Genomic DNA, 12,960 nt, shown 5'->3' on the forward strand with positions numbered 1-12,960 from the left:
TAAGAGTAGATCAGAGTTTCCTCAGTGAGCTGGTAACAGAAATGTCAGAAACAATATCCTCTTCATCCACATGGGGGCGCCACTGAGCGAGGCACCCCTACTTCTCCCCATCCAGTTTAAGTGGTTTTATTGCAAAATGCAGAACATGAGAAAAAACTCTAGAGAGACACATTAGAGGACGAAATGTGGTGATTCAGAGAACACACAGGATGAGTCCTGATTTATTTCAGGGCGTTTGGTCCATGGGGGGAAACATGTCATGTCACTTACAATAATACAGGCTACTTGTTTGTTTGTTTGTTTGTTTGTTAAGAATAGAAGAGACTAGAATAGAATAGAATGTACTTTAATTAATCCTCGAAGAGAGAAATGCAGGTGTCTAGAAGATAAAGCAAGTAATCCAGGTGTCTGTCAGCTCGTCTCCCATTGGCTAGAGAGTTATGAAGCCTAATGGCTGCAGGGATGAATGATTTCCTGTATCTCTTAGTCCTGCAGCACAGAGAGATGAGCCGTCCACTGCTGCTGTTTCTCTGATCCACAAAGAAGTTGTGAAGTGGATGATCTGTGTAATTTAGAATGGCCTCTAGCTTCTTCTGTGTGCATCTCTCCACCACAGCCCCCAGTGAGTCCAACCTGGTTCCAATCACACTGCCAGCTCTTTTCACTAGTTTGTCCAAATCGCCTCGCATCCTAGTGTTTTATACTGCTTCCCCAGCAGACTGCAGCATAGAATAACACACATGCCACCACAGACTGATAAAACATCTGCAGCATCTTTCTGCAGACGTCTAAGGATCTGAGCCTCCTTAAGAAAAATAGGTTTGTTTGTTTGTTTGTTTGTTTAGGGTTATGACACGTCTGTTAATGTTAAACATGATTCACACTGTTATTGTTATTGAAGTTAACCTCTTTGGTGACAAATAAACAATGGACAATTAAAGTTTTTTTATCAGGTTATTTGGGTTTTGGGTGTGTGGCTGAATTTGGATGTCATGATGAGGCCCAGTATGATGTCTTTGCATTGGGCCTGGGATTTCTGTCAACGCCCCTGTAGACCACTGGTGCAGTAATATTACATTGTTAAAACAATTTTGACCCCTTAAAGCTGCTGTTGGTAGTCACAGAGTAAACATCTGTTCAGAGAGAGGGACTTTGAATGTCAACACTATCCCTCCCTAACAGATTTCCTCTTAGCCCCCCAACACAGATCGACATGTGCATTCATGATAGTGCCGGACTCACAACCAATCGGAGGATGTAGTAGGGGCTGCTCCTTAACCAATCAGGACAGAGGATTGGAGATGAGCTATGATTGGTCCGTCATAACGGGAACAAGGGGAATAATAACATTGCTTGATTCAAAGGCATTGGAAAACGCAGAGATTTCACAATAGTCTCAAATTACTCCACTTACTGATGAGTACTGATGGGTATTACGACCTTTTTCTCCAAACCCAGCAGAAAATAAGTAACGTTTTAATTTGCACCATTCCTACCAACAGCAGCTTTAAGCATTTTGGGGGAAACACACATACAGATATCAGGAAATCTAGTGTGTCTGCATGTTCTGTAAGAGTCTGCCACCAAAACCTCAGACACAGAAACCACGACCTTCTTGTGAAAGCTTTCACACATGCTACAGAGAGACAGGAAGTCAAAGTGCTGCACACTTCTTCAGACTCTATGCCATGACAAACAGGAAGACAATTGTTTGACCCAAAACAAATAACTTATAATCAGTTTGTTAAGGGTTGTTTCAGAATGTGACAAACAGGAAACCACAAACATGCAAACAAGCAGAAACTCTCATGTCAGCAAGAACTCAAGCTGAAGGTTTTAGAGCTTTGTTTTGGTTGCTGTAGGACATCTAAATAAACTGTTTCTGTCTTAGTGATGTCAGGACAGAAATGAATAAGAGAGGGGAAAAGAGAGGAGAGGTAATCTTGATATGAGCCAGAACTGTTGTCGTTTTAAGCCTGCTGTGTTTAAAATTACTTATTATATTTGTGTATAGAATTCATGGTTTAATACCAAGCTGTATTATACTTGATTCTGATTGGTCAAAACTTCACCACAATGGTGGCTTATCAGCAAAAGCAACACCTTGCAGGGCCAACCTGATCACATAAGTCAAATCAAATCAATCCCCAAGTGAATCACCTCAGCCTGTTAACACTGTGGCAAAAACATTGGAGAGTCAGTAAATAAGGACAGGCAGATGTTAGAGGACCCCGACCATCTCTGAGAGGGAAAAGTGGAGCAACATCATGTCCTGCAATCCAGAAATTCACAGCAGAGCTAGTGAGAGCATCTCTAAGTTATCAACAGAGGAACTTAAGCCTTAAGCGGTAGTGGTAGTGGTAATAGCAACGATGTCAAGAGTTAAGACATTGTCCTTATCATATCTTGACAGCCCATGATGTGCAGATGTAGAATGAACTTCGTGACTTGTAATATGTTTAATTACAACAAACACCACCAGTATCTAACAAGCATCGCGACTCCTTGGAGGAGGACTTGGCCAGATGAAGTCTCCTCACGAATGTCTCCAAGCTCCGTCTTACATAGGATGAAGGTGTCCTCACAACACACACATATATGGATGTCTCAATACCAGTTTAACATTGTTATTTTGGACCCCAGGCTCTGAAGACCTTAAAGTGACAACAGTCAAGAATGCCATCCGTCACAGTCAATCACATTTACAGGCAAGGTGCTCTTTTCTTAGAAATCCCTGAAACCTCCTGGAGCCATTTAACAAATTCCTGAAACCACCTGGAGTTATTTTACACAGCATAGACTCACAACATATACTTTATTTTATGTGGTTACGTATCAGATACTTCATCCTCAATTATGTTTCAAGGTGCGTCAACCGCAAAGCTCTAAGAAGAAGGAGTGCTGGACAGAAATGTCAACATAAATATCCCTGCAGAAGTCTAGTTCACCACGTCTAAGTAGATGGGCAATAAGTGGGATAATGTAAAGTAAGTACATTCACATCAGGGTCTTGCTCACCCTGTTGGGACTCTAATCTAAATAACCACCCATTCACAATACATCATCCCTTCCAGATGTTATAAGTTCAACCCATAGACTGTATAAAAAATGGACGTAGTATCCTTGACGTCACCCATCTGTTTCTGAAGCGCTGTTTTGAAGCCAATCGTCAACAGGTGCCATATTGCTGCTGTCCAGTGATTGTGACGTAAAGAGGCGGGCTTTGAGCCTCCTAGCCAACAGCTACAGTGTTCCCACCTATCAACCAAGTCAGCTGTGCCTCTCATTGGAAGACTTGCAATCTCAATATCTTTGAAATTACTACGTTATGAAAAAATGTTGTTCCAGGCTGTAAACATGTTCATTTCTGCTGTAGAGAATCAGCTTTTTTGAATTAGTGTGAATGTGGTTTCCGGTACTTCCTGAGCCAGCCTCAAGTGGATCCTCGAGGAACTGCAGTTTTTTAGACCGGAGGTTGCTGCTTGGTTGAACCATGTAGCTCAAGTCTGGTGGGATTGTATGCTACTGAATAACTCAGGACAAGAGTTCAAAAATACTTAAAGCTTCAGTCACACATCAGTTTCACTCTTAATTAATGTTTGATTGCATTGCCTCTTTAAAGTAAAATGAATTCAGTTCATTGTGAAAACAGCGTCCTGTAGCTTAGTTGTAGTCAGCTCTTGAGGATTTAGCACTTAAATCTTTTCTCTGGGGGTTCCACTGGCCTAGCGGTCCAAGTGCACCCAAAATACAGAGGCTGTAGTCCTTGTTGCTGGTTCGACTCCCAGCCTTGACCATTTGCTGCATGTCTTCCCCCACTCTCTACTCCCCACATTTCTTGTCTCTCTTCAGCTGTCGGATCAATAAAGGCAAAAATGCCCAAAAATATAACTTCAATGTTTTTTCTTTACTTAGATATTCTGCAGTGTCATTCAAAACATATTCTAATGTGAGTGTCACGTAGCTTGACTTCAACAGCTGTGAAGCTGAAGGGATGGGCTCCTTTGTTATATGTTTGATATGTCACAGGAGGAGAAACACCGGTGCACAAAGTAAAACAATGATGGCTGACCTTGTTAGTTTCAGGGTTCTGTGTTTTGCATGCAGCCTCACTTTCATTCAGTGATTCTCTCGCCGTAACACCCGTGCCTTTCATCAATGACAATGAGACTGTTACACATAGAGCCCTATCTTACATTCACTGCAAGAGTCTGAGGACATTCTAAGGGCAAACTTTGAAGGTGTCTTTAAAACTGCAGAGCCCGAAGCAGTGTCAGCCTTGGGGAATGTCACAGAACCAGTTTGTACTCTTCCTGTTTGGTAGCTGCATAGTTTAAAAAAAGAAATCAAGGAAAAAGGATGAGCTGTGACTCCCAGCTGATCTTCTGATTGGTGCAGGAGGAGAAACTGTCTCTACCTGCTCTGCTCATCAAACCTTGACATGAGGATCATTTTCACACTCAGGGCGGAGGACAGAAACCAGGCACAGGACTCTCTGCTCTGACTGACTGCAGAGAGAAACCAGGTGTGTATGAGCAGTTTTTGTCTGTAGGTAATGTGTGTGTGTTTGTGATTTGTAAACAAGAGCACATCACCTCTTAACTCAGAATAATCTCTGAGGATTAACGTTGTAATGAATTGCACTGTGCAAATCACAAAAACCTTTTCCCCTTTTATTTAGTTTCTTATTTTCAGTACATTGAATTAGGTCTCTGCTTTTTTTCTGTGACATTGTGATTGTTGTTGTTGTTTGTGTGTTTGTTATATACTGAACACAAACATGTTTCATCCTGATGCTTGTGTCAAAGTGAAGGTATTAAAATATGTTCATTCAATTCTGCATTATTGCAGTTTTGTCAAATATTACATTGCTGCAAATGAGTAGAATAAATCAGTAGCTTTCAAAAGAATTGTGCATTTTTTAAATGTATCGTTCAGTAAAATATATAAATTTTGAAGCATACAATTTTAATTATTATTTCCAATGTATTATTTTTTTTAAAAGCCTGAAAATTCTTCCACTTTATTATTGAACACTAATCTGAAAAGTTGAAACCTAAAAAGATTATTTATCTAGATTAATCAATTTGAAATTTCTAGCCTCTCCTGTTATAGAGCAGAATTTTACCACATATGAGTGCATGGACTACATTTTTTTTAATATATATATATATATATATATATATATATATATATATATGTTTTTGGGCATTTTTGTTGGCCTTTATTGGATAGGACAGCTGAAGAGAGACAGGAAATGTGAGGAGTAGAGAGTGGGGGAGGACTTGCAGTAAATGGCCGAGGCTGGAAACAAACCTGCGACCCTGCAATGAGGGCTATAGCCTCTGTATATGGAGCGCACGCTTAGACCGCTAGGCCAACAGCGCCCCATGGACTACATTTTGAGGAGTAAATTTGTAATTATTATTTCCATTTTATTGTTTTTAAAATGCCTGAAAATTCTTCTTCTTTATTATTGAACCCTAATCTGAAATGTTGAAACTAAAAACATTATTTCTCTAGTTTAACCAACTTGAAATTTCTGGCCTCCCCTGTTATAGAGCAGAATTTTACCACATATGAGTGCATGGACTTTGTAGTTTAAAAAAAACACTACCCTTTGCTCCACGTTCTTCTTTGTTTTCAGACTGAAGACATTTTTCTTCCTCCTGCAGGTGAGCTGGTCATGGGTGGCTCCTCCTCCAAAAGAAAATTCATCTGGCAGAAGAAGAAAAAGTCACCTTTGAACAAAGCCTGGAGTAACCTGCAGGGGGTGCTACCTCATAAAAAACACAAGAAGAAGAAAAGTCTTCTAAAGAAACTGAACCTGGATAACAAGAGGAAGGAGAAAAATTCCCAGAAGAGGTTTTCACTGCCAACGAACAAGAAAGAGCCGACATTTCTGAAAAGATTCTCTGTGGGGAACAAGAGGAAGGAGTCCACGCAGGACGGGGGAGGGCAGGAGAAGGCAGGGGATCCGATGGAGAACCTGAGACGGAAGTTTACTCTACCTACATCAAGAAAAAACTGCAAAAAAATGAGATCCATTGATTAAAAAGGAGAAAAGTCTCCACAAAGACAATCAAGTAGATGACTCACCCTCTGGATCTGAAGCAAATAAACAAATTAGAGAGAAGAATCCTGAGTTTGGTACAAAATGACACAAAGTAGTGAGTAAGCAGGATAGAGGAGGGCGTGACAGATTCAGTATTCAGTTTTTTAATGACATCATTGTCAGGGCAGATTATCACGGCTGAAAACCAGACACACAAACCAAAACAAACCAAAACACAGCAGTCACAATGCTTCTTTCCTACTAACATCTCAACATCACTTTACTCAGTATTCGCTTAAACTAGCTGCAATACTGCAACCCTAAAAGCTTTGTATCCTGTTGTGTTCGCTCAGTCCTGCTTCACAGAAACAAAATAACATTTCTGGATGTGAACCTAAAAAAAACCTGGCTTGACTTCCCTTCAAGGTGTTGTTTTCGACTTGTTAAATCTGACAAAGTGCACTAAATACTGTACAGAACATTTTTACAATGTGATCATAAATAAAGTTTATACCACATTCAATTTACAAACAGAAGTCATCATGTGTCAGTTCAGCACAGAGAGAGTTCACACCATGCAAACACCACAGCGACAAATAAAACTTCAAGAGAGGACGGCAGCTCTGCTTTAAGGCACAAACAGGATTCCAGTCCAGTATGTTACAGGTCAGTGTGCTCGCTTTGAGAGTCATGAGAAACATTTGAACATCAGGAGATTTGTGTCTCCTCAAGGGTAGGAAATATCTGAGGTGAATGTCATACACATCAAATAAAATCCCTAACTTTTCCACATCTATGATTTTGGTTCTACAATCAAACTCAAGACCATGACTCAAATGGAGGAAAGGTTCTGGGTCCACTTCCAAGAGGAAACCTTTAAAATAAAACCAACATTATGAATGCAAATGGATCATTAAATCATAAGCTAGTAAAGCTCCTGAAAGGTTTTTTTTAGCAGGTTATGAAACAGACTGAAATGAATACTGACGCCTCTTTTTGACTTACAGAAGCAAACAAGACCATCAGCAAAAGGGTTGATTATTTACATAAAGTTAATTTTCATGTCTGCAGGGTTGGAGTCAGATAAAGTGAGTGACATCACATCTAGGATTCAAGCTTTGTTGATGTTTTCCACAGCAAAGACTGAGACTGATGAGTGATGAGGGACATCAGACATTAAAAAGAAAGCAGGATGAGATTTTTTCTTAAGACACACAACTTACTCACGTACTGCTTTGTCCACGGGGGGCGCCAAAATCAAGAAGTCCTAAACTGGAGCGTTAGTTGTAAAATGTTAGCCTTTGATTGGAGTTTGCTCTCTTTTAAGGGAACCAGTGGTGGAAGGCTGATAAGCAATTTCACTCATTAGGTTTCAACTGTGACAATTTGTTGATGGTTCTCAAACCAAAAGTAAAAAATAATGACTAGTCATGTAAAAGGTATAAGGAGGTACAACTTGGACAAAGAAGTGTCGACTCAGAGCAACAGGAGGTTGAGTCAACAGCTATACTAAAGTGAAAGGGGGTCAGACCAAACCTTAGAGTAAAAACATGATCATTCTGTTTGAAGATGTGTCTTGACGTTTAAATATTAAATTATAAGGGGCGCTGGTGAACTAGCGGTCTGGGTGCACCCCATGTACAGAGGCCCTTGTTGCAGAGGATGCGGGTTCGGTTCCAGCCTCGACCATTTGCTGCATGTCCTCCCCCTCTCTCTGCTCCCCACATTTCCTGTCTCTCTTCGGCTGTCCTATTGATTAAAGGCAAATAATGCCCCAAAAATATGTATTAAAAAAAAAATTATATGTTTGAAAAAAACATATAACATTCATTTGACTTCTTTTAAGGCCTGATTATCAAACACAAGGCAAGGACACTGTTGGAATGCAAATATTTCAGCTGTTTTTACTGGCGCCTGGTTCTGTCAGGGTACAGTACGATCGCCACAGGGAGGCTGTAGCACATTTGAAAGCTGTTTGATCACTGCCATTAAATAACAAAAGAAGAAGAAGAAAGCACGAGTGCCAGTTGGCGGTAAAAACAGGCACAGCAGCGTGACATTCAGATTTCTGCAGCTCTGTGAGGAACAGAAATTAGGTCGATTGCAAACTCTGCCAGGTTAAACCAGCATATCTGGATTATCCATACATGCATATCCATCCATGTGTAAGCATACTTATATCTGACTAGCATATCTAGAATTATTATGCACAGTCATGCTCTCTCTCCTTATGTCTGGGGGTTGTGTCGGGGGGACTACTGAAATGCCCATCCCTGATTGGGTTCTTGGAAAGTGGACCAAGATGCAGATGCCCTACAGCCTCATGGTATTGGGGGGTTGGTGGGGGGTGTCATGACTTAAAGAACTTCCATATTTTCTCCCAAATGCATCTGTCGATTTATCTACCATGAGTCCAGTGTATCATAGCACTAGTTTCCTCTTGCTTCCCGTGACCTTTTGTGGTAACTTGTGTCTTCAATGAATAAAGTGATTCAACATAAACACAGTTATGGATTATGAGACACACATGCTGACTCCTGATGCCCTGTTAGATCTGTTTCAGGTTATTCTTTTGAGGTAACGCTGCTGTTTTGTGCACCCTGTTCATATCAATGAGAGCAGACTGAGTGATAGAAATGCAGCATATCTACATGAGATGCAAATGCTAATGCCGCTGATGCAGCAGCTTTCTAAAACTGTTTAAGCCTAAAATAATATTATGACCCTCATGAGAGGACAAGCTGGTACAACTGAACCCACGAACACATTGATGCGCCATGAGAGAATTACTAAAACCATTGATGGCTCTCAAAAGAGCACATTGCAGTCAGTTCTTCCATACTCCACCAGCTTGTTCCAGCTGTTATGTCCGTCCTCTTTCATCAGCATGTGTTGAAGGGAAAACTGCGCTTCATTTATGTCTCAACAGGAAACGGGCTTCACAGCGGCCCCCTGTGTTATTCAAAAAGGCCCACTAATGGATAGTTTGCCTCCTTTTCTTCTGCTGAAGGTCGATGATGGAGTAGAAACGAACATTTCCCACACGCCTCTTTCAAATAAAAGTCTGCGGTCATGTTTGTGAGCTGATAGTTGAAGTGAAGCAGTTCTCCTTCGCTCCAGGACCAGACACAAGCAGGATAACCAATGTGTGCAGGCAGCAGAGGTGATAATGTAAACTTCACCTATAGAATAAACAGTTTTTTGACCTCCTCCCTCTGCCGGCTTGTTTATGTGTGCATACCCAGATGGGAGGATTAAGTGTCAAGTGTCCCTCTGCTCTCGAGAAGCGTCCCGTTGCTCCTCTCCGTCGGCTCGGCAGCACGAGACTTATACTTCTGAAGACAGACAGAGGTGGAGAAACAGATAAGAGTGTGAAGCAAGAGTTGGAATGAGGAGAGGAATTGGGAGAGGGGTGGGGGGGGAGGAAAACAAAGGAAGGGTGGGTTAGGTGAAGCAGGAAAAAAAAAAGGTCCGGAAGAGAGGGAGAAAGAAGAGAAATTGGGTTAGTCGTGTCTGAACTAGTAAAGACAGAGAAACCAGCTAAGAGAGAAAGTTATGAGAAACATGTTCAATCCTCAGACAGCATTTCCACACAGTCTGACATGACTCCAAAATTAATATTTGACTGGTGATTCACAAAAGCGGTCATGCTGTAAAGCACACGAACAGACATGGGCAATCACAGCAAAAGGGGAGGAAGATAGAGGCATTTTATTTAGATTAGCTGCAACAAACTTTGTTCAAAAATAAAATCTGAATAAAATCTGAAAATGCTTCTGAGCGCTCACAACAGTTAGCTTTGATAGCGTGAGAAAAGCAAGCTTCATCGTGCTGATTTATGTGAAAAGAGTCATTTCAATAAACAGTTTAACCTTTAATAACTTGTGTTTCATTCGCTAGTGGCGTCCTTAAAGTTCTATAAAAAGGTTAGCATTCACAGATTGCAGTAGCTGATCTTTATTAGCCTTGTTTATGTTTCTATACGTTAGATTTTTTACTGCTTTTCTAAAGATTTGTGTGTTTGATTTTTTCCGTCTTATGAAGTGCAACATTACTGTATGTATTTATGTGTTTAAAAGTCGACTTCTGTTGGGTTGTGTAAGCACTGAGGTTATCTTTTTACAGACTTTGAGATTGTAAAACAACACAAATGTCTTCTGAAGCATAATCTGAGAAATAATCAGTCTTTCAGTGTCAGAGGGTTAAATCGAAGGTTGTTGTGACACTCAAAGATAGCAAAGTGAAAGCATTAATGTTGTTAATATTCATCGCCTAGCCAGGCTGTGTTAGATGCTTGATTCTGATTGCTCCAAACTAGCAATGCACCGAAAATTCAGCCACCGAAAATTTGACTTTTGAAAGACTTTTATCACCGAAACAACACGGCCATAACAGAATGTTGTGATGACGCAAGCAAAAAACGCGGCCAGTACGCACTTGTCTGGTTAAGGGCCAAGATGTCTGCATCGGTTATTCCTTTAATTGCAGCACTAAAGCAAAGAGGTTGAGACGGACCACAGAGTGAAAACAAAAAGTTCACTCTTAGAGTCTGTCAGCACACGTTTCACTGAGATCTATTCGGATCCTCTGCACTTCATCGCGACTGTACTTGATCCGCATTATAAAGATCATTACTTGGATGTGGGAATAAGAGAAGTGATTCAGGGCCGCGATGGATGCGGAGAACCCGCTTGCCTTGATTTTACTGAGGTTAGTACACAGTAGGGATGCAAATTTCAAGTATTTTCCATGATCGATCTTTGGAAATGTTAACGATCAATTACCCAGCTGAGTGTCTCCGCTGTGCGCAACACCTTCAGTCAGCTGATTCACATGGAAACATGCTTTAAACTAGGGATGCTCCGATCGATCGGCCACCGATCACAATCGGCCGATTTCTGTGAAAAAGTACGTGATCGGTGTTTGCCGATCAATGCCTTTCATTGCCGATCACAAAAAACCATCACCTGTGGCTCATACTTGGCAGCCTGCAGCCTGAAGAGGACCTGTGTGTAGTGTTCCCCCTCCCCCTTTCCTTCACACTGCGCAGGCGCGCAGCAGCAAACAACAACAAACATGTCTGCCGTGTGGAACTTTTAGACAGTCTGTAAGAGTGATGTAAAGTTTGCATCCTGCAACACGTGACGAAAAATACCTCGCAGGGGAAGCACGTTAAAAAAGCCTCAACACGACCATATTAATTAGACATTTAAAGAACAAACACTTGGCGGAGTATGGTGAGTTTTTGAGGCTCACGGCAGTGAATGAGAAGAAGACAGCCGAAGCAGCATCAGTCAGACGGCAGCTAACACAGCCCATGGTGGCAACACTCGCCTGTATGAGCGTGACAGTCAGAAGGCTAAGCAAATAACCCGAAAAATAATTGAATTCATCGGGCTAGATGAGCCTTTATCAGTGGTGGAAGACACCGGGTTCCGCCGACTGCTCTCTCACTTGGAGTCCCGCTACGTGCCACCGGGACGTGAATAATTCACAGACGTAGCGCTGCCAGAGCTCCACCAGACAGTGTACTCTCACATCCAACGTCTCCCTAAAGAAGGAATCTCGTTCTCTGTAAGTTTCACGAGTTTCAAACATGGCATATTCAGAAAGACAAACTTGAGACATATGGTCTTTTATTTATTTGACTTTCTGCACTATTTAGCCTGTTGAGAGCCTTAATGTTTCCAATCTGTTAAAGATTGGGTTACTGATAGCAGGTACATTTAAGTGTCTTTCAGTTGTCCTTTTGACTGAATAGTTGCTGCATTGTGCCTGCAATGTTTTCGTATTTTTTCTCTTGAAGAAGTAAGTAAAAACATGTTTTTTTTTTCTAAATTAAGCGGATTTTATGGTTCCTTTTTTCCCTAGATCATGTAGCACTCGCTATAACTAAATTGAAAAATTTACAGAAAATCCATGTGATCGGTATCGGTGATCGGCAGTGATCGGCACTCATGGCTGATCGGTATAGGAATCGGCAGCATAAAACCTGATCGGAGCATCCCTACTTTAAACATAAAACACCTCCCTGATAGCTGAACCAAATATAAGACCACATGATGTTTGTTCCATGTGATATAGAATTGAAACAAAAAAATGTGTTCGATTAAGTTCTTAATAATCAATTAATAGATTAATCGTTGACATCTCTAGTACACAGTCATAGCCATAAATGCAATGGTACCAATAATTAGCATAATAATATCTTTCAGTGTTTCGGTTTTTGGTTTTGGCTTTCAGTGTTTCGGTTTTTTGGTTTCGGCCAAGAATTTTCATTTCGGTGCATCCCTAGTCAAAACCCCATAACAAGGGTTTTTAAGCCTCAATAGAAAAGGTGACACCAGGGACAGCCTGATGTCACATCATGTCAAATCAATCACATTTCACCTCTGCCTGTTGACACTGGCAAAAACACTAGTTTTGAAAACACTCTAAATCTGTAGCCTGAAACACATGGAGGAAATTTTGTCCTGCAATCAAGGGAGCATCTCTAAGCTGCTGATCTCTGCAAAGTAACTTAAACTACAAGTGGCACTGATCATAGCATGTGATCAAAGTTGTGACATTTGCCTCATTTACGTTTTCAAGGTGTGTCAACGTCAAAGCTCAGAGAAGGAGAGCTGAATGAGGACAGAGATGTCAACATAAATATCCCTGCAGAAGTCCAGTTCACCTCGCCTGACATTACCTTCAGTTGAGATGTTCAGATTTAAATTGAATTACAACAAATAAACTAATGTTTTGACTTGGAGGCTGATAAGAATATGTTGCAATGGAAGAGCTACCCTCACTGGAATCAGAGGGTGGACATGAATAATTTGTAAATTGATAGCGTCCTCTCAGCTTGTTTAAAGCTTGGGTTGGTAGTGGGTTAATAAGCAGGATAATGTATAGTGAGCAGG

General features: G+C 41.0%; 1 protein-coding gene across 1 annotated transcript in view; it reads right to left on the bottom strand.

The window, feature by feature from the left end:
- Positions 1 to 6,203: 6,203 nt before the first annotated feature.
- lpar2b (lysophosphatidic acid receptor 2b) overlaps positions 6,204 to 12,960 on the bottom strand; it is a 34,785-nt gene continuing 28,028 nt past the window's right edge. The window contains exon 5 of the mRNA XM_034687703.1: positions 6,204 to 9,390. Within this exon, the coding sequence (XP_034543594.1) occupies positions 9,310 to 9,390 (81 nt within the window). The 3' untranslated portion in view covers positions 6,204 to 9,309. The remainder of the gene's footprint in view (positions 9,391 to 12,960) is intronic.

Source organism: Notolabrus celidotus, chromosome 7 (genome assembly GCF_009762535.1).
Source record: "Notolabrus celidotus isolate fNotCel1 chromosome 7, fNotCel1.pri, whole genome shotgun sequence".
Classification (NCBI taxonomy): Eukaryota; Metazoa; Chordata; class Actinopteri; order Labriformes; family Labridae; genus Notolabrus; species Notolabrus celidotus.